At 38.7% G+C, this 26,241-nt stretch overlaps 1 protein-coding gene across 9 annotated transcripts in view; it reads left to right on the top strand.

The window, feature by feature from the left end:
* fcho2 (FCH and mu domain containing endocytic adaptor 2) overlaps positions 1 to 26,241 on the top strand; it is a 107,582-nt gene that overhangs the window by 59,772 nt on the left and 21,569 nt on the right. For 6 of the 9 annotated variants that reach the window (XM_034193056.1, XM_034193059.1, XM_034193060.1 and 3 more), the window contains exons 8-18: positions 9,222 to 9,318; positions 15,122 to 15,166; positions 15,507 to 15,576; positions 15,673 to 15,697; positions 15,823 to 15,879; positions 17,737 to 17,794; positions 17,959 to 18,134; positions 20,363 to 20,387; positions 21,153 to 21,194; positions 22,725 to 22,764; positions 22,905 to 22,990. In XM_034193056.1, coding sequence (XP_034048947.1) covers positions 9,222 to 9,318; positions 15,122 to 15,166; positions 15,507 to 15,576; positions 15,673 to 15,697; positions 15,823 to 15,879; positions 17,737 to 17,794; positions 17,959 to 18,134; positions 20,363 to 20,387; positions 21,153 to 21,194; positions 22,725 to 22,764; positions 22,905 to 22,990 — 721 coding nt within the window. Of the gene's footprint in view, positions 1 to 9,221; positions 9,319 to 15,121; positions 15,167 to 15,506; positions 15,577 to 15,672; positions 15,698 to 15,822; positions 15,880 to 17,736; positions 17,795 to 17,958; positions 18,135 to 20,362; positions 20,388 to 21,152; positions 21,195 to 22,724; positions 22,765 to 22,904; positions 22,991 to 26,105; positions 26,178 to 26,241 lie in introns of all 9 variants that reach the window. The other 3 variants (XM_034193058.1, XM_034193065.1, XM_034193064.1) reach the window with 2 other exon arrangements.

A 26,241-nucleotide genomic window follows, 5' to 3' on the forward strand; every position in this document is an offset into this window, starting at 1 on the left:
TACTCACAACACTCGATAATGACATAATGACACCACAAATGACATGAAAAAAAGAGGTTGTCAAAAAATAATTGAGATAGTCAGAGAGATGAAGAAATTAAACAGGAGTACAAGGAGAATTGGCAAAAGCTAAGGAAAAGGCATATAGCAAGCTGTACAAGAAGTTGACTAGTAAGAAAGGAGAAAAGGACTTATACCGATTGGCCAGACAAAGGGACAGAGCTGGAAAGGATGTGTAGCAGGTTAGGGTGGTAAAAGATGCACATGGTAATGTGCTGACAAGCGAGGGGAGTGTGTTGAGAAGGTGGAGGGAATAATTTGAGGAGCTGATGAATGAAGAAAATGAGAGAGAGAGAAAAGGCTGGATGATGTGGAGAGAGTAAATCAGGAAGTGCAAGAGATTAGTAAGGAAGAAGTGAGGGCAGCTATGAAGAGGATGAAGAGTGGAAAGGCAGTTGGTCCAGGTGACATTCCAGAGGATGCATGGAAATTTCTAGCAGAGAATTCAGTGGAGTTGATGCAGTGTTTGCTCTGAGAGTACTCAGTTGGGGAGGTGATGGTCTAGCGGTTAAGCGTTGGGATTGAGACCAGTGGTTCAAATCCCATCCTGACAGGAAAATTACTAAGGGCCCTCGGGGAAGGTCCTCAATTCCCTAGTTGCTCCCGGTGTGTAGTGAGCGCCTTGTATGGCAGCACCCTGACATCAGGGTGAATGTGAGGTGTTATTGTAAAGCACTTTGAGCATCTGATGCAGAAGGAAAACCACTATATAAATGCAGTTCATTTAGCATTTACCATGGAGAAATATAGAGAAGGCTAGAAGGTGTCACATTGTGTGTTTGTGGATTTAGAGAAACCTTATGACAGTGTGCCAATAGAAGAATTATGGTATTGTATGAGGAAGTCTGGAGTGGCAGAGAAGTATGTGAGGGTAGTGTTATGTGTCGGATGCAGCTCGGAGAACCGACCAGCGTTTGAAGGACCCAGTATGAAATAAGCAGAGCACGGTACAAAGGCTAACTGAATTTAATACATAACAGTGATAATATAACAACAAAAAGGTGCGGCCTGGCGTGGTGCGCTCCCAGCAGCGCTAACGGTCCGGAGCCAGAAGTTGTTTCGGACCCAAGGACCCCGCCGACACCCCCCAGGTGGCCGCAACAAACCGAGTCTGTGAAAGAAGGAACCATTATGTGAGTCCACACTCTACACACAGAACACTTAAAGGTGTACAAACAGCAAACACTTCCTGGCTTGATTACTGATCAGCTTCCCAACCTGCAGGCATGGAACATCCAGTTCACAAAACTCCACCGCAGTGGAAGCTGATACATGACTAACAAACAGCTCAATATAATAAGGTGTGAGGGACACCACATTTACTGACTGTATAACTGTTAGTCACAAAATCTAACGTACCTCAGGAAGTGTGCTGACGAGCGTGAGACCTCACCCCCTCCTCTTTCACAGACTGTGCATCAAACCTGGACGTTCTCAGCATCCGCTGCTGATGAGATGGCTCCCGAGACGACGATCTCACCCGTCTGGTCACAAGGTCGAGTCTCTGGCAAATACACACTGTGCACTCCAGTCTTAAATGCCAACATGTTCCAATCCATCCAGATGCACCACAGCTGTGAGTCCTGACGAGTCGCAGGTGATCAGGGTGAGGTCCTGACAGCCTCAGCAACACAGCCACTCAGTCCCAAACGCAAGCCACCTGGGAGGAAAACCAAAAAACAGAAACAAACCGGCAGCCAGGCCCCCCCAGCCATATAACAGGTAGTTCAGGACATGTACAAGGATAGTGTGACAGCGTTGAGATGTGCAGTAGGAATGACAGGCTCATTCAAGGTGGAAGTTGGGATTACATCAAGGCTCAGCTCCGAGTCCTTTCTTGTACACTGGTGGTGATGGATGGTGATGGACAGGTTGACAGATGAGATCAAACAGGAGTCTCCATGGACTATGATGTTTGCAGATGATACTGTGATCTGTAGTGAAAGCAGAGAGCAGGTTGAGTCGAGCCTGGAGATGTGGAGGTATGCTCTGGAGAGAAAGGGAATGAAAGTCAGTAGGAGCAAGGCTGAGTACCTGTGTGTGAATGAGAGGGAGCCCAGTGGCATAGTGTAGTTACAAGGAATCGAAGTGGTGAAAGTAGATGAGGTTAAATTCTTGGGTTCAGATGTCCAAAGTAATGGAGAGTGTGATAGAGAGGTGAAGACGAGGTTGCAATCAGGGTAGAATGCGTTGGGAAAGGTGGCAAGAGTGATTTGTAGAATATCTGTTCAATATCTGAATTTGTTGAATATCTGCAAGAGTGAAGGGGAAAGTTTACAAGACAGCAGTGAGACCAGCTATGTTGTACGGCTTAGAGACAGTGGTGCTAACAAAAAGACAGGTGGCAGAGCTGAAGATGTTGCAATTCTCTTTGGGAGTGACGAGGATAGATAGGATTAGGAATGAACATATCAGAGGGACAGCTCAGGTGGGATGGTTTGGAGACGAAGTCAGAGAGGTGAGATTGAGATGGTTTGGACATGTGCAGAGGAGGGACCCAGGGTATATAGGGAGAATGATGCTGAGGATGGAGCCACCAGGCAGGAGGAGAAGAGGGAGGCCAAAGAGGAGGTTTATGGATGTGCTGAGGGAGGACATGCAGGTGGTTGTGAGACAGAGGAATATACAGAGGACAGGGTGAGATGGAAACGATTGATCTGCTGTGGCGCCCCCTAACGGGAACAGCCAAAAGAAGAGGAACATGCACTGTCAACTGTGGGGACCTTATATGTAGACAGGTGTGTGTCTTTCCAGATCATGTCCAATCAACTGAATTTACCCCAGGTGGACTCCAATTAAGCTGCAGAAACATCTCAAGGATGATCAGTGGAAACAGGATGCACCTGAACTCAAGTTTGAGCTTCATGGCAAAAGCTGTGAATACTTAAGTACATGTGATTTCTTTTTTTGTGTGTGTAATTTGTTTTTTATTAGCATTTCGTGCCAAATATATACATAACTTACGCTGTAGCTGCTGTGTGTTCATCATCCTCATACTGTCAACATCAATTTACAATCATTCTAAAAGCACACATCCCCCAACACAAAATGCTGTAAAGCAGTATTTAAAAAAAACAAAAACAGCCAAAACATTTAGGGAGTAGACTGTCGTTACAACTTAACTAATGATCTGAGAAAAAAATCAGGCCTATGAGGTGTTACATAGTGGATCCATTTTATCCACTATGAGGTAAAGTGTTCCAGTTTATAGTTGACACACGCTGTAATCTTTTCCATATTGTAATGTCCATAAATCCAGTTAAAGTTGGACTTTTGTGTAATAACCATTTCCTGGTTAATGCCTTTTTAGCTGCGACCAACAAAATGTTCAATAAATGTTTTTTTTTTTTTTACAATTTCTGGAGTAAATTTCTTCATCTCGAGAGGCATTGCATTCTTGAAAATATCTTGTAGACCCATGTGTATCTCTCTCCAGAAGTCCTTGATAGCTGGGCAGTCCCAGAAAACATGGTGGTGGGTGGCATATTGGTTACCACAGTTTCTCCAACATATAGGGGGAGCTCCGTCGTAGTGGGATTTCTGAGCGGGTGTAATAAAATATCTTACCAGATTTTTCCAGCTGAATTCCCTGCAGATCTGTGAACTAGTACATTTCCAATGATATCTCCCCATTGTTGTCCATTCCTCCTCAGATATACTTAATCCTCCTTCTTGCTCCCATTTTCTTTAATGTATGTAGTTGACTGTGTTTTAAGGTTGGACAAGCCTTTTTATGCACACGATAAAATTCTACCATTAGTATCAGCGTTATATGCTTTCCTAAACATTTCTATAAAACGCACCTTTTCTGAGACATTTTTCATTTTCGTATTACAGTGTCGTATCTGCAGATAGCGGTAGAAATCTTGTTTTTCTAAAAGGTATCTTTCTTTAATTGTATCAAAACTAAGCATTGTTCCCCGTTTCAGTAGTTTGCATAAAGCTGTCAAACCCTTAAATGTCCAGTCCTTAAATCTAGTATCCAATCTATTAGGCATGAAGTCTGAGTCATATGCACACCATTTAAGAACTATTATATCCCCTTCTAATTTATGTTTTATGATAGCTTTCCACATTTTAAGAGTACATTTCACCCATGGATTGTCAATACTTTTTATGTAATTTTGTAGATTAGTGTCAGCTATAATTGCCTGTATGGGAATGGAACATATTTTCTCTTCTATACTTTTCCATTGAGAATTATATATAGGATTGCACCAGCATATAATTATCTTATCTGTGTTGTGAGAAAATAATCTCTGAGAGAAGGTAGACCTCTTGCCTCACCATATATATCTTGATAACATGTTTCCTATTCATTAAAATGGCATTGATTGATTTCTATTGTAGGGTGTGAAATAAATATAATAATTGAGGTAAAATATTAATTTTAATAGATTCAATTCTTGAAGAAAAATTGAGAAAAGGAGTTAGACTCCACCTGGTTATATCTTCCTTAATCTTTTTGTATACAAGAACATAATTACATTCAAATAATTTTTATAAATCTTGCAGAATGTTTATACCTAAATATCTGATAGATTTTGTTTGCCATATCCATGGGTATTCATTGTTAATTACATCTGGTGGATTATAATTATATGCAAGTAATTGAGTCTTACCTATATTAACTTTGTATCCTGATAATTTACCATATTGCTCAAATGATTTCATCAATTCAGGTAAAGCATATGTTGGTTGTCCTAAGTACACTAAAATATCATCTGCATAGCAGGCTAGTTTATACTCTGTACCTTTTATAAAGATTCCCTTAATGTTATTGCTTTGTCTAATGTGCTGAGCCAGCAGTTCCAAATATAATGTAAAAAGTAGAGGTGACCATGCACAGCCCCGTCTAGAGTCTCTTTCCAGGATAAAGCTCTTTGATAAAGATCCATTTATTTTGATTCTGGCAGTAGGATTGTCATATAATGCCTGTACAGTTTTAACAGTTGTATCATCGAAGCCAAACCTATGTCAAACCCTATATAGAAAATCCCAATTAACCAAATCAGATGCTTTTTCCGCATCTACACTTATCACTGTTGCCTTAGTCTTATTTTTTTGTATATGATCTATGATGTGTAATGTCTTTTGTATATTATCTTGTGTTTGGCATTGCTGTATAAAGCCTGTCTGGTCATTATGTATTAATGTAGGTAGGAACTTCTCTACTCGTCTGGCCATAATTGAGGTGAATAATCTGTAATCTACGTTAAGAACGGATATTGGTTGATAGGATCCCCACTCCACTTTATCTTTACCTTCTTTAGGTATAACCAATATGATCGCCTCCTTCCATCTGGGCAGCGTTTGCACCTTTTTTAAAACCCAGTTCAATGTAGGAAGTAAGTACAGGTGTTAATTCATCTATAAATTTATTATACCTCTCAGCTGTATACCCATCTGATCCTGGTGATTAATTTGATTTTAGTCTAGTCATTGCATTTGTTAGTTCCCCATCAGTTATATCAGCAGTCATTATTTCATTTTTTTGTGTGGCTAAATTATTTTCTTCGTGTGATTTATGATTTTTTTTTTAAATACATTTGCAAAAATCAATCAACTTCAATCAACTTTTTTCTTGTATAGCGCCAAATCACAACAAACAGTTGCCCCAAGGCGCTCCACATTGCAAGGCAAGGCCATACAATAATTATGAAACACAGTCTACGTCTAAAGCAACATAACCAAGGGATGGTCCAGGGTCACCCGATCCAGCCCTAACTATAAGCCTTAGCGAAAAGGAAAGTTTTAAGCCTAATCTTAAAAGTAGAGAGGGTATCTGTCTCCCTGATCTGAATTGGGAGCTGGTTCCACAGGAGAGGAGCCTGAAAGCTGAAGGCTCTGCCTCCCATTCTACTCTTACAAACCCTAGGAACTACAAGTAAGCCCGCAGTCTGAGAGCGAAGCGCTCTAATGGGGTAATATGGTACTACGAGGTCCCTAAGATAAGATGGGACCTGATTATTCAAAACCTTATAAGTAAGAAGAAGAATTTTAAATTCTATTCTAGCATTAACAGGAAGCCAATGAAGGGAGGCCAACACGGGTGAGATATGCTCTCTCCTGCTAGTCCCCGTCAGTACTCTAGCTGCAGCATTCTGAACCAACTGAAGGCTTTTTAGGGAACTTTTAGGACAACCTGATAATAATGAATTACAATAGTCCAGCCTAGAGGAAACAAATGCATGAATTAGTTTTTCAGCATCACTCTGAGACAAGACCTTTCTGATTTTAGAGATATTGCGTAAATGCAAAAAGGCAGTCCTACATATTTGTTTAATATGCGCTTTGAATGACATATCCTGATCAAAAATAACTCCAAGATTTCTCACAGTATTACTAGAGATCAGGGAAATGCCATCCAGAGTAACGATCTGGTTAGACACCATGCTTCTAAGATTTGTGGGGCCAAGTACAATAACTTCAGTTTTATCTGAGTTTAAAAGCAGGAAATTAGAGGTCATCCATGTCTTTATGTCTGTAAGACAATCCTGCAGTTTAGCTAATTGGTGCGTATCCTCTGGCTTCATGGATAGATAAAGCTGGGTATCATCTGCGTAACAATGAAAATTTAAGCAATACCGTCTAATAATACTGCCCAAGGGAAGCATGTATAAAGTGAATAAAATTGGTCCTAGCACAGAACCTTGTGGAACTCCATAATTAACTTTAGTCTGTGAAGAAGATTCCCCATTTACATGAACAAACTGTAATCTATTAGACAAATATGATTCAAACCACCGCAGCGCAATGCCTTTAATACCTATGACATGCTCTAATCTCTGTAATAAAATTTTATGGTCAACAGTATCAAAAGCAGCACTGAGGTCCAACAGAACAAGCACAGAGATAAGTCCACTGTCCGAAGCCATAAGAAGATCATTTGTAACCTTCACTAATGCTGTTTCTGTACTATGATGAATTCTAAAACCTGACTCTTCAAATAGATCATTCCTCTGCAGGTGATCAGTTAGCTGTTTTACAACTACCCTCTCAAGAATCTTTGAGAGAAAAGGAAGGTTGGAGATTGGCCTAAAATCTAAAACAAAAAACTTTTCACATTGTCATTATGGGGTATTGTGTGTAGAATTTTGAGGAAAAAATGGCTTTCATCCATTTTGGAATAAGGCTGTAACATGACAAAGTGAAGAGCTGTGACTACTTTCCAGATGCACTGTATAACATTTTAAAGAACATTTTATATTATGTGTTCAGAATGATGTTTGGTGTGAAAATATACATGAAAATATATAACAACCATAACATAAAATTTCAAATGAGCTGCTATAACATGAAACAAAGGGCACGGTTCTTAAAATGAATCCATCCATCCATCTTCTATACCCGCTTACTCCAATTAAGGGTGATGGGGTGTCTGGAGCCTTTCCCTGCAGTCATAGTGTGTGAGGCGGAGTACACCCTGGACAGGATGCTAGCCTGTTGCAAGGCCACATATAGACAAACACACACATTCACACCTGCACACACACTTATGGACAATTTAAGCTTTCCACTTCACCTAACATGCATGTCTTTGGATGTGGGAGGAAACTGCAGTACCTGGAGGGAACCCAAGCAAACACGGGGAGAACATGCAAACTCCACACAGAGAGGCCACAGGTGGGAATCGATCCCATGACCTTCTTGCTGTGAAGCAACAGTGCTAACCACTAAGACACCGTGCTGCCCAAAGACAAGCTATGGGTTTTAATTTATCTTTCATGTGTCATATGAACTTACATTTACAGAAACAGGTTGTTGAAGTACAAGTTCATTTTTTATAAGCTTAATCTCCCCAGTTTGTCCTTGATCGAAGTTATACGCATGCAAACACAGAGCTTATTGTGTTTTCTACAATCTGCTGCAAGCAGGTGCTTTTGTTTGTGCACACCCACAAACAGAGACATGGAGGAAGATATCAAACGCAGTACAGTTTTCATTCATGGTAACAGCAACATGACCCTGAAGTCACTCATGGTAGAAGCATCATGACACTTAACTAAACTGACTCAACGAATTGACCTACAAAAACACAATAAATCAATAACCCTAACAACATTTTTAAATTAACATGAACCACAATAACATTTAAAACCCCGAACTCCCATGAATGAATAAATAAATGAATGAATGTAGTGAATGAGTTTATTCGGCACACAATTCAACAACAAAAAAACAAACAAAAAAAACTCATAAAGCAACTTTGCAAAAGTCCTGCGTGGCCGAAAGGGTGAGGGCAGAAGCAGAGCTTATAAATACCCACCCCTTATACTAAAAATGAACAAACATATACACACAAACAATTTCAGAAATACATATCTACACAATCACACACATCTATCTATCTATCTATCTATCTATCTATCTATCTATCTATCTATCTATCTATCTATCTATCTATCTCTCTCTCTCTCTCTCTCTCTCTCTCTCTCTCTCTCTCTCTCTCTCTCTCTCTCTCTCTCTCTCTCTATATATATATATATATATATATATATATATATATATATATATATATATATATATATATATATATATATATATATATATACACACACAATGACAATACCAAAAAGAAAAAACGTGCAAACGTAGTCAATGAACTCAAATTTACAAAATATAATCAGACAATACTGGCACACAACACACAAACCCGAAAGTAATAACAAAGCAATAGACCTAAGTCTTCAACTATAGCATGCAATTTTGTTATTCTTGTAATGTCTTTTAAAGCTTACTAACGTACTAAGTACTTTAATGTTGTCGGGACAGTTGTTCCAGATGTTAACACCTTTGACAGATACACAATGACTTTTTGCAGTAGTTTGGATCCTTGATTTTTCAAACAATAAAATTCCTCTCAAATTATAACTGGAGTCCCTCAGTTTAAACAGATCCTGGACATGTGGCAGCAGTTTACTTTTAACTTTATACATAATTTGTATTGTAAAGTAATCAACCAAGTCCCAGAATTTTAGAATATGTACACTTGTAAACAGGCAAACAATGAATTCGTTAGCTCACAATGTGATTTGTTACAAATCACATGGTTCATTGCAGCACCAGTGGTGGGCACACTTCCGATAATCCGATAAGACTCTCCCGACAAGACTGAAAATTTAAGTATAATTGAATATCATTTTTTGTGTGTTTTTAAGGTACACAATGAATTTGTGAGAAACATTGAGAATACCTCAGTCGAGAGTTTAATACAGAACCTGGCTGAAAGTAAAGGAACGGGCAAAGAGAGACCAGGTAAGTTGCGATGAATGTCTGAACATAATAATAAGTGTGAATCGCTGATGCAAATAAAATCAGCTTCAGGTTACACTCCCTCAGTCATTGTAAGCATCTAAGTCAGAGGTCTCAAACCGGTTCCAGAAAGGGCCGAGAGTGTTGTGTGGGCCGCTGAAGAGGAGGTACTGCTGGCCCACCACCACAAGATGGCGCCCTGCTTGAAGTGCGGGCTTCAAGCACGAGAGGGCGTTGGCTTTGCTGGAGGTGACAGCTGTCATTAATCAACACAAGCTGTCACCCATCACCACCACTACAAAGACCGGACTGCAACTCCACCTTCTCGCCGAGAAATCAACTACCATTCAGGTAATTTCTCTGCTGACTGACACTTTGTGTGTAATAACCTGAACTTCTGTTGCAGCCGTTTTCCTGGAGTGTGTCCTTATCTGAGGGATCGTCACCTGGTGTATGATTGACAGTCCACCATATTGTTATTGTCTGTACGTTGTTGTGCGATTCACAACATTAAATTGTTACTTTTTGGCTTATCCATTGTCCGTTCATTAACGCCCCCTGTTGTGGGTCCGTGTCACGACACTTTCACAACAGAGAGGGTGCAGGCTTTCTGTGCAACCACCCACTTCAGCAGGTGATTTCACTGATTAACATCACTTTGAGCAGGTGAAATCAGTCAATCAGTGACATCACCTGCTGGAGTGGGTGGTTGCACAGAAAGCCTGCACCCTCTCGGACCTTTCTGGAACCAGTTTGAGACCTCTGATCTAAGTGAAGGTAGATTTTGAGTCGGACCTTAAAAAATTTAAAGGAAACACATCTGCCTGGTTTCATCTGATAAACTTTCACAGTGTCTCATGGCATGCAAAAACTCTACCACTTGGCATTTTCTTTCTAACCTTATTCTTAACTTTATTTATAAATTAACAATAGAAACTTAAAATCTGCCCTCACATTAGCATGTACCCAGTGAAGAGAAGCTGTCACTGGGGTATTACGAAAATTTGAAGTTCCAGTCTAATCTTTGCAATAGTTCTGAAGTGAAAATGGGCAAGCTGAGTCATCTCTGTCATGCACATCAAAAGAAAAAGACTGATCAAAGACTCCACCAAGATTCTTAACTCCATCACTGGGCTGACTTAAGCGGGTGCCCAAAGATTGTGTGAAATGATGACCTAGGCATCTCGGGTTACCAGGCCCGATAATCATATTGGTTTTGTTTTCTTGGTTTTGAGTTAAACAATATCCAACTCTAGCTGCAATAAACAGGACTCCAGCTGAGAAATATTGGACCCCTTTCCTTTTAGCACTTGTATATACAACTTCAAATCATCAGCATAGCAATGAAAATCAGTCCCGTAGCTATGAATAATCTTACACACCAGGAATAGTGCTAAATACAGAATGAGCCCCTGATGAACCTCATGAGCAACATTAAAGATCTCCGATGACATATTATTGAAGAGAACAAACTAAACACTGAGAGCCAGTACATTGATTACTACGTTTGTGTATGCAGTTGCTATATAAGATGCACCCTGAACACCAGCTGCAGAAGGTTCAAACACATCACTCTCTGACAAATATGTCAGGAGTTGGTTTGAATTTTCAGTAGAAATGCCAGATTGGAAACGGGCATAACATTTGCCCCAGGATTCAAGACTGGTTTCTGAAGGAGGGGTCCATCTTCAGCAGTCTTGAAAATGGTGGTAAACCCCCTGGCGATGAGTGATACATTTACAACATGAGGTCCCAAAATTTGCCAGAGACACCATTCCTATTTTCCCATCACAAATAGTTGGGAGAATGTTTTATTTCCACATTAAGAGGGTTGAGAGGAGCAACTGGAATCAATGTGCTGTAAATGTAGGCAGGTTTGGCATTCTAGTAACGAAGTGGCTACGGGTATGTACAGCCGTATCTTCTGCGGGACTGCTAAAGGTACGGAGTCGCGCTACGTTGAACACAGCAGCAGCTGCAGCAGGACGCCTCAGCTCAGCAGCTTGAACAGTGCAGATCTGTGTAACTTTCAACACTAATATTTGGGAATGTGTTTGTCAGAGTAAGTTTAATACTTTCCTGACATAATTTAATGTAAATTAATTTTACTGGCTCGATATCCAGGTCAAATGCATTAACATCCGGGTACTTCATCAATATTTTGCCCGGTTAGGAGACGTCATGTCGCTGTCCATGAAGGGACATTTTCGTTTAGTGTGCAGCATTGGGACTGCGCTCTCTAGTTCTCATATACTGCTCCATGGGTTCACTGAAGATACAGACAATGTACGGATGAGTTTTGAAGCCTTGCCGGACCTTTAGCCGCATATGGTATGGGTACGGACAATTTGCGCATGCTGACTGGTCGGTAAGACACCCTCCGTATCTTTAGAACGGTCTCTGTAGATACTGGTCCGTACCCGTAGCCACTGCCTTCTAGTAAGCATGTGACACACAGGGCTTTGCTGGACTCATAGACTAAGCAACCTTTTCAGGAGGTCAGAGCTCAACAGTGAGTCTTGTGTAAACTTTGCCGTGCCACAGTAATCAAGGGAATAATCCTTAGACTCCTTTAGCTCCCCTCCTGTTTCCCTTTCGCATGCGCGCGCATACACACACCATTCTTGTTGTGTGTTAGCTGCTCTGACAGTTAATGTAAAAGGTCTGAAGCTCTGTTTTCATATCTCAGTCCTTTTGCTAATAGTCATTTGAAATATGATTCATGTAAAACGGGAATACTGCACACTGTACTGTACTGTATTTTGTATCAAGCTGTTCATTAGGAATTGCGCAGAAGCTGCGGCCCTGTCAGAAAAATAACCTGTCTGTCCTCTGATTAAATAGCTGAACGGCTGGCCGGTCCGGTGCCTTCGGTGAGAGAGAGAGAGGTTGAATAAACTTTCTATTGCGGAAACAATCCCAAAGTGACACGCTGCGAGGCAGAGGGAGTTTGGAGTGTTCACCGATATCCAGCTGAGCTGTCAACTGGCGGTGGGCCAGACACGCAAACCCACCTCCGCCCCTCTCCCACTCCCGGTGCCATGTGAAGCACATGCAATTTAAAAACCCATCCTCTGCTCATGCATGACTGCGTGCTTCCCTCACAGAGAGTAGAAAGAAAAGAAACATCTTCCCCTGTATAAACAAAGTCATCTGTCTGTTTAGGAGATGTTTAAACATTTCCTAATGTCTGTGCAGATTTGGGTAATATTCATGCGTCTGGTGTTTAGATGTTTGCAGTCGTGGTACATAAATATTGTCAGATGCAATAGTAGAACTCCTGGGCTTTAGGTTTTCCAGTGCAGCTTTTTGTTACAATTTCCAGACCTTGAATAAAGAAGAAACATAGTGTTATTTTCTAGTAATCATCTTCTTTGTGTACTTTTCAAAATTTTGTTTATTGTTATCATTTACTGATGTAGTTAATGAAAAATGTTGTGTTGAAATGAGATTATGGCTTCTTCTTCAGTACCTACACCTCATGAACTGAAGTATTCTCATCTTTCTTATCTCAGTTCACTATCTGAATGGGGAAGAGTGAAATTATAGCATCTGTGAGCGAGAAACTTTGTGAATGAGCATGCCAGCTTTCTTATGATTGGCATGAAACTGCGTTTGCGTATTTGCTGGCAGTGAAGAGGCCTGATGTTGCACAGTAGAGTAGGTCGGTCATTGGTGTACTTTATCCACTTCACTTGGCACGATGCATGCCTCTCGTGACTCGCCGCTTTTCTGCACTTCACTAAGCATTACATTCACCATACCGTGTGTCAATTTTGCTCATGACTGGCGTCCTCCGTGTAGACTGCATTGGACCACTGGTGCTGTGTACATTATGAGTAAAAGTATCATTATCTTTGTTGTGTTCCGGTCAGGACATGTTAGTGTGTCAGAAATATTGCCAGAGGCCTCTCTCTGTCACTCTCTGTCACTCTCTTTTGGTCTCGTTCTCTCTATCTTACAACTACAAGGTATAGAGGAAGATTTTCTTAAAATGATTTGAGCTACAGTTTGCCAGAAGGCACATGGGAGACCCATGCCTAGATTTGACCTGTTTTCTAAAGGTGCCTCATCTGTTTGTGCTATATTAAATATACTGGAACATGAAATACATTGATTTCTCCTGGAAATATATTATCTGTCAAGATTTTATTCTGATACTGTTTCCTTACTTCTGTGGAGAAGAGGATAAACACTTCAACAAGGCACGATTCATTACTACCCCATCTAGTGGTGGTACTGTAGTAATACACATTCACTGATGAGACTAACAGATTTGTCAAATGTTTGTGATTCATGCCTTGTGATTGGATTTGATAAGCATAAAAGTAAATTTATGTTGAAGATGCGTTATATATTTTGCGTTGATTTAAAAGAAATAACTGCAAACATGTCAGATGTCTGCATTTTGTAATATTTATGCTTTCTAGATTGGTCATGATTAGAATACAACAAATTTCTGATTATGGGAGCGCCCTTTCAGAAGCAGTGTAATTTTTTTTATTTTTTGGTGGTTACATGAATTCACCATTGTTAAGGCTTTATGCCAACCTCTAAATTAATTGACCCACCAGGCCTAGCCAGCCCGTAACATGAAGTCTCTCCTTATGTGCAGCATCTTATGTGAGTGTGATCCGCTCTTTACTTGAATGAGTGGGTCTCACCGATCTGCCGGTGGGAAAGTGTGTGTGCATGGCTGCCCATCCTTAATTTCCAGAAATGGTGCTTCTCCTTCAGTTCATGATGGATTTAGATTTTCATGGTTTTGTTTACTTTTTACATCTATGTACTGTTCACACTTTTCCTTACAGAAATGTATAATTTGAATTTTTAGGAAAAATATGGACTTTTTTAATAGTGTAACCTGAAAATCACTAAAAATGCTTCTTGTCCTGCCATTTCTAATTTTAATTAAATTAAAACAAGACACCTCACCAGGATTTTATAAGAGAACCGCAACTACCATCAACAATATTTACAGCTCTGTGTAAATTATCTAAGACAGTTTACACACTGCTATAAACATATCAGCTGGTACTTCAGGTTTCATTAAAAAGTGTATTTACACAACAGTGTAAATGCTGAAAAGAATCATTTAAAAAGAATTTTATTTGCAATATGTCATGATTTTCTTCAGCTGAATCGTGGGTATAGCGTCACTGACACTGATTTATTTTGTTTAGTTTTTTTCTGCCTGTGTCCGTTTTAAGCCTCAGAGGGAGGAGGAGGAGTGGGCATCTCTTACCCCTCACAGCACATTTTTTTGTGTGAATTTAAACATTAATTATATAATCATGGGCTTGTTGGTCTTATTGTAATAGTGTTCATAACTTCATCCCATGTCGGTTGGTTTGGTTCTGTGTCATTTGAGTGTTTGCGCCGGTTGTCTGTTGTGAGTGCTGAGGCTGTATTTTCTTTTTCTTTTTTTTTTCGTTTTTTGATAGGGTTTATTAGTGCAGGGAATTGTGTGCCCCAGGTGGGGATTTATTTATTTATTAAGCTATATTGTCTGTGTGTTTGTGAGAAACACCCAGGAGGAAGTGCTGCATCTCTGAGAGTGCCACCAGACACGCATTTGACTCTGCTATTGACCCCTCTGGGATCAGCCTAACCTCGTTTATGTGCACATTCTACATCACCACGTGCCAGACTGCTTGTTGTGTGTTTGCCAAAGTGTATTTTCCAGTTTGTGCGTATGAGATTATTGTGTGATGAACATTCACGACATTCTCAGCAGGATGTCTTTGGCCCTATTTTTCCCTTACTTAATCAATTGATATTATTTTTATTTTTTTTTTCTTCTTAGGGCCCATCAGGTTTGAGGAGTGCAATACAGCCATTGCAACTGAAGGTAAGTTGCTCCAGTGTACAAGATGCCAAACAAATGACAGCTTAACAAATATTCTACAAGTTTGATGTTTCACTGACATAATGTTGCATGTTTGCAGCATTTTTTTAAGACAAATGAAAACAAAACTAAGCGTTCGACCTCTCCCTTTTCATTTCTGCATAATGATTTGGGACAAGTTTTTTCTGATGTAATTCCACATTATGTGGAGAATAGACACAGGTGGTCTTAAACCAGGAACCTTCTCTTTTTGGAAGCAGGTGCACTGCCCACTTGGTCACCATGCTGCCCAAAATCCATATTTTAAATATGTGATTAAAAATATGTTGTTTTGATTATGAAGGTGCCAAACCCAGAAAGAGGATAGCATTTGGCATCCCTGGGCGTAGGAAAGATAAAGATTCAGACTCTACGTAAGTAAAGACTTTTGCACCTTCAGTCAATCAACACGATTTTATTGATGTCATTTTAACGACTTTTTTTGTGTTCTGACAAATCCTTCCCCCCAGGGAGTCTACAGAAGTTGAAGCTGCTGTGAGTATAATTTTGCATTCTTTGTATTGATATTTCAGGAGATATTTAATTTCTTACACGTTATTTTGATTCCAAACAGCATTGGGTGGAAAAATTCCTCTTTCACGTTTCTGTTGTACTTGTAGAACACTGCTAATGGCGCTCTCCCAGGATACTTTGGGGCCATAGATATCCAGAATGCTGTAAGGATGCTAACACACACACACACACAGAGTAAATATATATTCACATTTAGACTGGAGTTTTGAAATTAAGATAGCTAAGTAGATTTGAGAAGATTTAAAAAATGGAGACATTTTCTTATGTGATGCAGAGTAAATTATTTAAAGTGAACACATTTCTCAAGTTTAACTTTGGCAGTGGATTACAACAATAGAAAGATCTATCATTTAAGAGTTTTATATTTTACATTCAATGTTTTGTTCTGTAAAACAGTTTTTTTTTTTTTTACTCACCATACGATTTTAAGCTGCTGTTATTTGTAAAAGATGCAACATTTCCTAATACTAATAAAATAAAGCTCAAAATTAGTTTTCTCAACTAATTTAAAGATCTTATTTCAAGAAATCTAGTGAATGTTTACTTGTTCCATTGGCCGATTTTTATATTTATTACCTCTGCCAACGAAGTTGGGTGGAAGTTTTGTTTTATTTATTTTTCATGAAAACTGTTTTTTTTTTTTTTGTTGTTGTTTTTTTTGTTTTTTTGTTTTTTACAATTTCTTAATAAGATCTTCAAATTAGATGAGAAAACTCATTTTGAATTTTCTTTGACTCATATTTGAAGTCTTTGTACTTTTACAAATAACACTGCAGCTTAAAAATCTTAAAAGTATGGTTGGTCAAAATGCTTCTTTCCTCTTAGATCGGATTCAAAACAAGATGTCTCCAAGACTGTTTCACTTAAGATTGAGGTTATGTTTTCACCCGTTTCTTTGTTTGTTTGTTTTTGTTTGTGAAGCCTGTAATCCACAATTTTTCATAAATTGTTATGAATTTTTTTTTTTTACAGAAGATTCATATCCTGATTGGCAAGAATGAATACATTTTCAAGGTCAAAGGTCAAAGTTAGAAAAAATCTTGGAAAATTGGAAAAATCCCCATCCTTAAATATTGAATGAATTTTCAGACATTCATAACTCTGTCAAAAAAGATCAAATTTCTTTCATATTTGTGCATGTTATACAGGATGGTATCCTTTATCAGCTGACAAAGTTTGATCCGAATCTGATCTAGATTACAGTTTGTGACCATTTAAATTTAACACATTTAAACCCAATTTAATATATATTTTACATTATATCTTAATCAGAAGTCCCCAATCAATCTTATATTTGAAAGTGAGGTGCAAACCGGCATTCACTATTGCCTGACAAACTTGATACGGATCTGATCCAGATTGTGGCTTTTGTGAACATTTGAACTTAATATTGAAAAATTCATTTGTTGTATATTTTGCCTTATATAACGGGCCTCAGTCACTCTCATTTTTCTGTTATGTATTTACCTACACCACCAAGTGCAGATTTTCTCTGGCCTTTTTTATTATTAAATAAAAGGTATGTTTTTTTTATGATTATTATTATTTAACTAGTGCATTGCCCATGGGGATCCATGGTTCTAGATTGGGTAGTGTTTATAAAATAGGTAGCTGACATTTTTTAAGGGTGGTAATAAATTAAGTAAAGTTTGTATAATGAGTTGGAACGGCATGCAAGTATAGAATATTTTTAGAACCTTAGAGCTCAACAGTTTTTAGAAGAAGAACTCAGCCCTTTTAATTCATGTTAATTACATAATTTTTAATGTTAATTTACTGTCTTAATGTATTTATAAATTGTTTAGGTTTTTGTTATTATATACACACTATCATTATTATGATTATTATTATTATTATTATTGTCATCAGTATTTTTATTATTACTTCCACTTGTTTAAATTTATTTGTGAATAATAATAATAATAATAATCATACAATTAATGTTTTTAGAACAATGTGTTCATTCTGTGATTTTTGAGTTTCTACTTGTTTTTTTGTAGAATGTCCCCCAAGTGGATTCAGAGGGCTTCTGCATCAGACCAGAAATAAATGAAAATGATATCCTTTTCTTTGTTTTGATGTTATTTATTTCAGCATGGTGCACTTTCCCGCTTGTAAGTGGCAAAGGATTTATTTCCGTTTGTTTTTGCTTTCTCCACACCCATTTTGCCCGTCACTGCGCTGCTCCTACTCTTACTGTCCGCCTTAACCATTTTGTTCACATGCCAAAGAAAATTCCTTCTTCTCGTCCAGCGACTCTGAGGATGAAGAGGAACCCCGGAAGTTCCATGTGGAAATCAAGCCCGTTCAGCCAAACAACGGCGTGCTTCAGAACAGAGCAACCATCGAAGAGCTCAAGGCCTCAATCGGAAACATTACCCTGTCGTCTACAACCTCAGTAGGTCTGCAGTGAGCTTGCACAAAAATCACAAATCTGTTGCTACCCCGCCGTGCTGCAGTCTGCTCTGCGTCTGCAACACTAGAGGGCAACAGGAGAATGTGGAACCTGACTCTCACTCAGTTTATACACATCATCCCTGCCTGATACACTCACCATCACTCACTTTTTCTTGACGCTCTCCTGTATTTATATTAAAATCAGTTACACATAAGTTATTTCATATGCCAGATTTGGTTCCGATTCAGTAAGTTTCCTGTTTGCACATATTTTATGTTCTTTTGTTTTCTTTGAAATCTGTTCATTGTGGAACAGACCACAACGGCCTTTTTTTGTTTTGGGAAGAAGTAAAACTAATTCAGAAACAGTAATTGTTTTCATGTAAGTGTCAGTAGCTTGTAGTTCTGCGCACACACACACACACACACACACACACACACACTGGCATGATGGGTGACCTCAGACACGAAGCCCTTCATTCATTCAGCTCGCTGCGTTTCGTGTCTGAGCCGCTGCTCTGTGAAAACAGTCTGTGCTGTTCAAATAGAAAATGACTGCTTCTCGTGTGCTGACACACAGTGTGGACACTGAGCTGTTGCTGCAGCTGTTGTTGTTGTCATTATTGTTAAAATAGTTGTGGAACAGCAAACAAGCTGCACTTTATCAGAAAAGACAGCAAGTGTGGGTTTTTGTTTTGTTTTGTTTTTTGTTCTTTTCGCCACTTGCACATTAAATAAATATGAATTCATCCGCCCAGCTTGGACTTTTCCCTTAGTTTTGATTTTGGCAGATTGCTAAATTTTCTTTCTTTCTTTTTGCATTTATTTATTTTAGAAGTGTCCATTCTGGTTATTTACAGATATTTTTATCGACATTAGTGTCGTAAGGCGCACCAGTGTTTGTTTTCTTCCATGTAGTATGTAATGATGGATTTTGCAGTGAATTGCTTTGTATTTATTCACAGAATTTGGGAGGAGACATGTCTGTATTGAACTTATAACTTTGCTCTCTCCATTTGGTTTTGATTAATGTTCAGACTCGACCCTGAAATTATTTTTGCATCCCAAAAGTTCAAAAACAATCTTAAATAAATAAATAAATGGCAGTAGTTCACTGGTGGTTCTATGCTGGAATATAGTTAAGATTTAAATACTGGAATCATCACTATGTTGTACTTTTGTTGTTTGGTGTTAGATTTTCTTTCTACTTTGCTTGCATACTGATGAACCATTTTAGGCAAAACATTCGGTAGTTTAAACTTCTATCTAAGGTGGTGACAAACAGTGCATCATCTGGTGTAAATTAATGAGATATTTTCTTTTTCCCCAGTGCTCATTTTTCCTCCCTTATTCATTTTTCCTCCTGTTTGTTCCCCTCTGCACTCTTCTTGAGAGAGCAGTGTGTGTATGTGTATGTGTGTGTGTGTGTGTGTGGCCAGCAAGAGCTGTAATTGAACCCATTTGCCGCTTAGCGCCTGTGGGACTAAACTCTGGCCTCACAGCTCGATGGCGGTTAAATGCTTTAGCTGTGTTCCTTAAACCCATTTTCCCCGTGTTTCTCTTTCTCCCCCACTCTGATGAACCCCCAACCTTTCTGTTTATGTGAATAAATTCTTTATTGAAATTGATGCTCTAAGTTTCCATTTGGTCGATGGCCCACAACAACAACGCAGCACGACATGGCGGATTTATGTCCTGGTTCGGCTCTGTGATGGAAGCTGGGTGAAATATTGGGGCCACGCTCTCTGTTGTCCCTTACCGGCGGTTATATGGGCTTGGATAGATGGGGTTGTGCTGCTGAATTTTTCACCCTAAGTTTAGCGTCTGGTATGTGTGAGTTCAGCGCAGAGTCGTGATTTACTGCCTTTTTAAATTTGAAATGGAAAATGACACCACTGGGAAAAATTTATAATTTAGTTTTGCATCATTCGCATCCACCCCCCCCCCCCCCCCTCCGAATTGCACTTCGGTTTCATGTATTTAAATTTGCGTCTCTTGTCAGGCAGCATGGCTACAGGTATCCAAAGTGTTGACAGCTTAGAGTGTAACTTTAGCGGCTCTAAAATACTTTGGCTAAAGTGTCTGTGTTAAAAGCATGTAGGGTGTCGGTGTTACATTTTTGAGATTTTATGTCATGTTAGTCTTGAAATGTTAGCTCGAGCAATGTTCTGAGTGCAGGAGAAAATCAACCACGTTTCTAATTAGCCGGTGTCTGTTTTTGTTTTTCAGGGACAGATGCGGAGGAACCAGTCCAGTGAGTATTTTCTCTCTCCATCCAACCTCTGTATCTCAGTGACTGTGAAGGGGGGGTTGACTGGACAACTTCTCAACTCCGTTTTTCTTGGACGGTGTTGTTTTTAAAGAGGTTGTCTTTAAAAAGGAAAATCCACAGATGTGGCCAAAGCCAACATATAACAGAGTAAAAGTAAATAACAGATCTTTTTCTATATATGTGCGCTTGAGGGATAATTCCCTTAAGGTACGATAAGATTAATCATTTAATTAGATGTTTGTATTTTGAGATGTCAGAGATGATATTTTCCCTCCTGCTAACTGGCAGGCTGTTTTGTGTTTTGTTGTATTTGGGTTCTTCCCAAGTGCTTGAAAAATGCTGTAAGTGGAGTTATACCTACAAGTATGTATCACGCACCACCGGTTCTTAACCCGCCGGTGCTGGAGTTGAGTCTTTTTTTCTTCTTTTACAACTTGCAATGTTGATATGGAGCTAAAATTACAATATTATTCACTTTTTTTGCTGTGGAACAAGATTGAGGGACCAGCCGAGTGTTGAGTTTTCAGCTCTGTGGCACTATCTTTGTTTTGAAACTGTACACATTCATATGTACTGTAATCTCCCCCCCCCCCCCCCCCCTTTCCTCCCAGAGTCCCATGGGGCTGAAAACAACGATGTGGGGGAGCTGTTTGTTTGGTTTTAGCACTTTAGCAATTTCGGAGGAGTGTTCCTTTGAGTTTCTGATAGGAAATGATATTGATAGATATATATATTTTATACGTTCAGGAATCTCAGGAGTACCCACAATAAATTCTAAGGCTCAAAGACGTGAGTATGTTTTCACTGCGGTGGTTAGCCTGTAACCTTCTCCTCAACTCCACATATCTGCCCTTTGTCCCTTCTCAGGAACCTTTCACACGGTTGCTGTAGCCAGCTGACATCAGTTAACATACCTGACACATGTTCTCTTGCTGTTTACTTTCAGAATGATTTTCTTTTTAACAAATTACCTCAGTTTTCATACACTGGGACAAAGAAATCACCCGTGTCTTATGTCTGCTGTTTTAATACTGCTTGATGTTGGTTATCTGGGTCTTTGGGATGCAAGGTAACACTTTACAAAGGGGGCGTAAAATAACTAAATACCATCTGATAGTCTGTATTGAGTTTGTTTTCTTTTACAAAAAATAGCCCAAACCTCTTTGTACCATGTTACCACAACATTCAGGCAGTTTATTTAAACCTTTGTAATATTTGTGCAAAAAATATTGAAAGTTATACTTAGAAAATATAATGTGTCTGACTGAAACTACATAACTGTGCAGTGTGCACATATTCTGCTGTGCACAAGAGGTTTCTGGTTCTTACTTTTTTTATTTAAAAACCTCTGTTTGGGGGATTTAAGGTGTGATGGAATTTAAGTGTGACTTTTGGCAAAAAGTCTTCTGGTGAGAGACTCTGACGGATGGTTTGATTAACAATAAATCACTCACAACTTCATATGTATGCACAGTACTCTGCAAAAATCTGAGGCAGGATAGAAGTAAAATTACAGCTTCAAGGAATATGGATGATGGATCAACTGTTAAATTAATCATTAACTATTTTCATATTAATGTCATCGTTTTATTTACCGGTAATTCTTTTTAAAAAGAAGTCCAAATTTCCTGATTTCATCTTCTTATAAGTGAATATTTTCTGGTTTCATTGCTGTTTTCTCCTCTTAAGTTATGGACTAAACATGACATTTGAGGACATCATCTTGAGTTTTGTGAGAAACAAATCAACTTTTTTTCACCATTTTGTGACATTTTATGGAACAAACGACTCATCAGTTAATGGAGAAAATTGAAGGATTAGACAGTTATGAAAATAATCTTGTTACAGCCCTAAATAAAATCATAAAGATCATATGTAAAAGTAAATTATTTTATAATATCTCATGACTACTTTTAATTAACTAAAATTAATTACTTATTTGATGTAAACTATCCTGTTTTGTTTTGTTTTTTTGCAAGAATATCATGTTCATGAATTCATTATTTGTTCATTTTTTAACTGGTTTGTTGCCTTTCTTTAATGTACTACTTTCCCCAATGAAATATAGTTGTCAGTATTTAATGAGTTCTTTAAAATCAAACTTTTAAAAATTTGGCCTTGCCATACTACTGAAGGAAGAAAATCTAAAGGGTTGGGGGCATTTTTATACAGAAAGATTATGGTGCTTAAGACTTTTGCACAGTACTGTATGTTAGTTTTTTTCCATTCTCTCATCTTTTCCTTGATGGGACAGTATATTTGAGGCCGTCACCCTGTGGGGGTCAGATGGAGCTCAAATGTTGTGTGTTTTCACTCCAGGCGATGAACTGGCAAAGAGCAGAGTGCCAACATCGTTTGAGTAAGTATCAGACAACCGACATGAAAACACGAACATTATGGTTTTTGTTATTGAGTTTGCCTTCTTTTCCTCTATGTCAAATGTGGTGTTTTAGCTACTTTGCTCACAGTGTAATAAAGTCTGACTCTGTCATCTTGCAGACTAACGAATAACGACCTGCTGTCTTTGGATCCATTAAGCCCAAATCCACCAGCAGGTCCCTCCTCCTCGGTGTCATCATCAGCAGGTAACATAAAAATACAACTATGTTTTAGTTTGATTTCTGTGCACAGACTTTTCTCCAAATGTCAAGATTTTATGATATTTGTGTTTTATTTTATTCTGTGGCTTCTCTCAACAAAATGTACATTACAAAAAAGAGATTAATTCATTTAACGAGGACATATTTATTTATTTTAGTTATATATATTTGTTATTGTTGTTGTTATTGCTGTGGTTGTCTTTGTTTGTCAAGAGGTAATTTCTGTTGAAATATTAGCCTGGTCATAGTGTTTCAGTTTACTCAGTTTGATTTGATTTTATTTCACATTTTTATTAATGTTTTTTTTTTGGCAGGGGTGGTGGCCAAGGGGTTAGTGTGCTTGGTTTTAGTGCGGAAGGGTCCCGGTTCAAACCCCGCCTCTGCCACATTTCTCCATGTAATATGGAGTTGTGTCAGGAAGGACATCCAGCATAAAACGTGTGCCAAATCAACATGCAGATTCACTTTGTATCTGCTGTGGTGACCCCGAGTTAAAATAAGGGAGCGGCCGAAGAATCTTACTATTGAATTAACATTTTTGGGATATAGAAAACATGTTATTCCAACATAACTAGACTGGATACAAAATACACAAGCTATGAATTAAAAATAAGAAGATAAATATTATTACCTGATTGGGTGATGGATGGCAGGGTCTTATGTTAGTCAGTGTCTGAGTGTGTATATTTTTCCCTGCTATAATTTGAAAAAAAGATTTCTGTGCCATGAGTTGAGTTCCCCCCCCCCCCTTTTTTGTTTTTTTTGTTTTTGTTTTACCAAGGTGTAACGTGTCTGTTGCCCATTTTCTATGGGACGATTGCTATCATAGTGGAGCAACAGCAGCCACACAGTTACTAACAAGAACAAAACTAAGACAAAATAGGGTCAGACAATTCAGCTATTTTCACCTTGAATTCCAATTCAACTCTGGCTCAATGGCAGTTATTTCGTGATGAGATTTTTTTTTTTTTTTTTTTTGTCAGTGCAATAATTTTTCTTGGGTTAAATATTTATGCAGTCACAACGTATAAGATTGTACCACTTGCAGCTTTGACCTCTGTAACCTTGACCTTGACCTTTGATCCTCCATATGGTTTATACCTGAGAAGTTTGATGCCCTAAAGTTCAGTGGTTCTTATAACATACATGCACACACACATACACACACACACATAAAAGGACGGATAAATGCAGATGACACCGTGCCTGTCTGAAAATGTAATTGCTTTTGCATTGTGCGTGGTAACCAGGGTGACTGAACGGTTTGCAGTAAACGATCTTAAGTAAAAATGCCATCTTACACATCAACCACAACGTGACCATGCTCATGCCAAGTAGTCTGATGTGAGGCTAAAGTGATCCGACCCTGATGTAAGCAACAGTCAACTGTCACCAATCTTCAGAAAAAGGCAAATGTCTGTATTTAAACTGCTAATGAAAGTAATTGTCCCCAGTTCTGCCCCAGGTGTTCACAGGTTGCTGAGAAATTGAAGGACCAGCTAAGAAAACTCAAATACTATAACACCACCACCAACATGTAGTGTCACCTAGGGTTACGCAGTTGGGCTAAAAAGTGGTTTAAAAAAAAAAGCACCCAGATGACTTTGATCATGGCGCAGTGCTCAAACTGCCCGCCTCCTCAGCCCAACACACATTTAGCTCGTGAGTGGTCGCCATACCTCAACTTTTAAACATACAAATAAAGACTCACTCTGGTTACTGTTTCTTTGAGAAAATAATTATCAGTGCTCAGTTTGAGCTCCGGCAATATTTCTTGCAGCCTGTGAGGGAAATCACGTAATACTCAGATTAGGTCTACATTATATTGTGCCCTCTGCTGAATGAAGGTGGAAGTACATTTCCACCAGCGACTGAATTTGAGTTGTATTGATTCTGGACTTTAAAACTGTACTTTTGTGTAGTAAAATTTAAATCAATATCTTTTCCCATTCCTAGTGGACAGAGTTAAAATAGCACCTTAAATATCCCTTGCAGCAAAACAAAGATGGTCAACTCTGAGAAACAACTCCAACACTGTGCAGGGTCCAACAAAAACTGTGTTAAATAAAATATGGCTTTCAGAATGAAAGTGAACTCTGGAATATTTGACTCTGAGATTTTAACAGTAGTTTTTTTTACTGTGTGCCTCTACCTTCTTCCTCTGAATTCCAAATAAAAGTTGAAATATGTTTCCCTAAGTCTTTAAACACTTTTACAGCTTCTTGATCTCCCCACTCCTCTGTGGACTGGGTCGAGTCCCAGATGGAGGAGCTGAACCTTAAACTCGTCTGTGGATTTGATGTTAAGGAATTCTAATGGTAGTTAGTTTGCAGTTTTTCTCTACCTTCATTTATTCAATTTGGACAACTCCTCCTTGCTGTCTTTTCTCTGAACCAAAATTGTATTTGTGTACATATCTATATACATATATTTACAGATCTAAATCACCTTTTCCTGTCTTGCTCTTGTTTTGTATTAACATTTACAAAGTGCTTTGTTGCACTCCTAGGATACGGTTGACACATTGAATCATATTTTAATCTACGTTGTAGGCTTTTGAAGTCTGTAGGGTTGCTAATGTGATTCTCATGGCTTTATGTGCATGATACCAGTGTTTAAAAAGAGTGACATTAGCGCTGACCCATTGCAAGGACTTAGCCTAATCCACAGTTAATTGGCACCGAGTCGAGGTCAGGGGGTTGGCTATAAAGCCCGCTGGCACGTATGTTGTCAAACAGTGTCTTGTTTCTGTCAAAGGTCTGAACTTAAAAGTCAAAAGAGCAATGTAAAATGCCCAAATTATGGCCTGTTTATGGCCCATTAAATCTCTGTGTACAATGAGCACCTCAAGCACACCTGACACATCGAAGTCCAGGCTGCATCTCATTAAATGTAATTATCAGGTATCGTAGATTTGTGGAAACATTTGGTATATTTTATTTTGTGTGAATATTTTGCACATTGCATGTTTTTATGCTTAGTTTTAATTGACAAATCCATTGTCGTGTTTGTTAATTGATTTACTGTGTTGATTTTTGTAAAGTTTGTGATCCTGTCGTGAAGCCCCACATATTTTTTTTTCCCCACCTGCTTTTGTCAGACCTTGCCTCTATTTTCCACTCACCATCTTTTCTGATGAATACATCAGATGTCTTTCTGCCAGAGGCATTAGGTAAAATCTGTGTGCCTCCGTCCTTAAAACTTGAGACTAATTCAATCCCAGTTTATCAACTTGA

The sequence above is a fragment of the Thalassophryne amazonica genome, chromosome 17 (genome assembly GCF_902500255.1).
Source record: "Thalassophryne amazonica chromosome 17, fThaAma1.1, whole genome shotgun sequence".
Taxonomy (NCBI): domain Eukaryota; kingdom Metazoa; phylum Chordata; class Actinopteri; order Batrachoidiformes; family Batrachoididae; genus Thalassophryne; species Thalassophryne amazonica.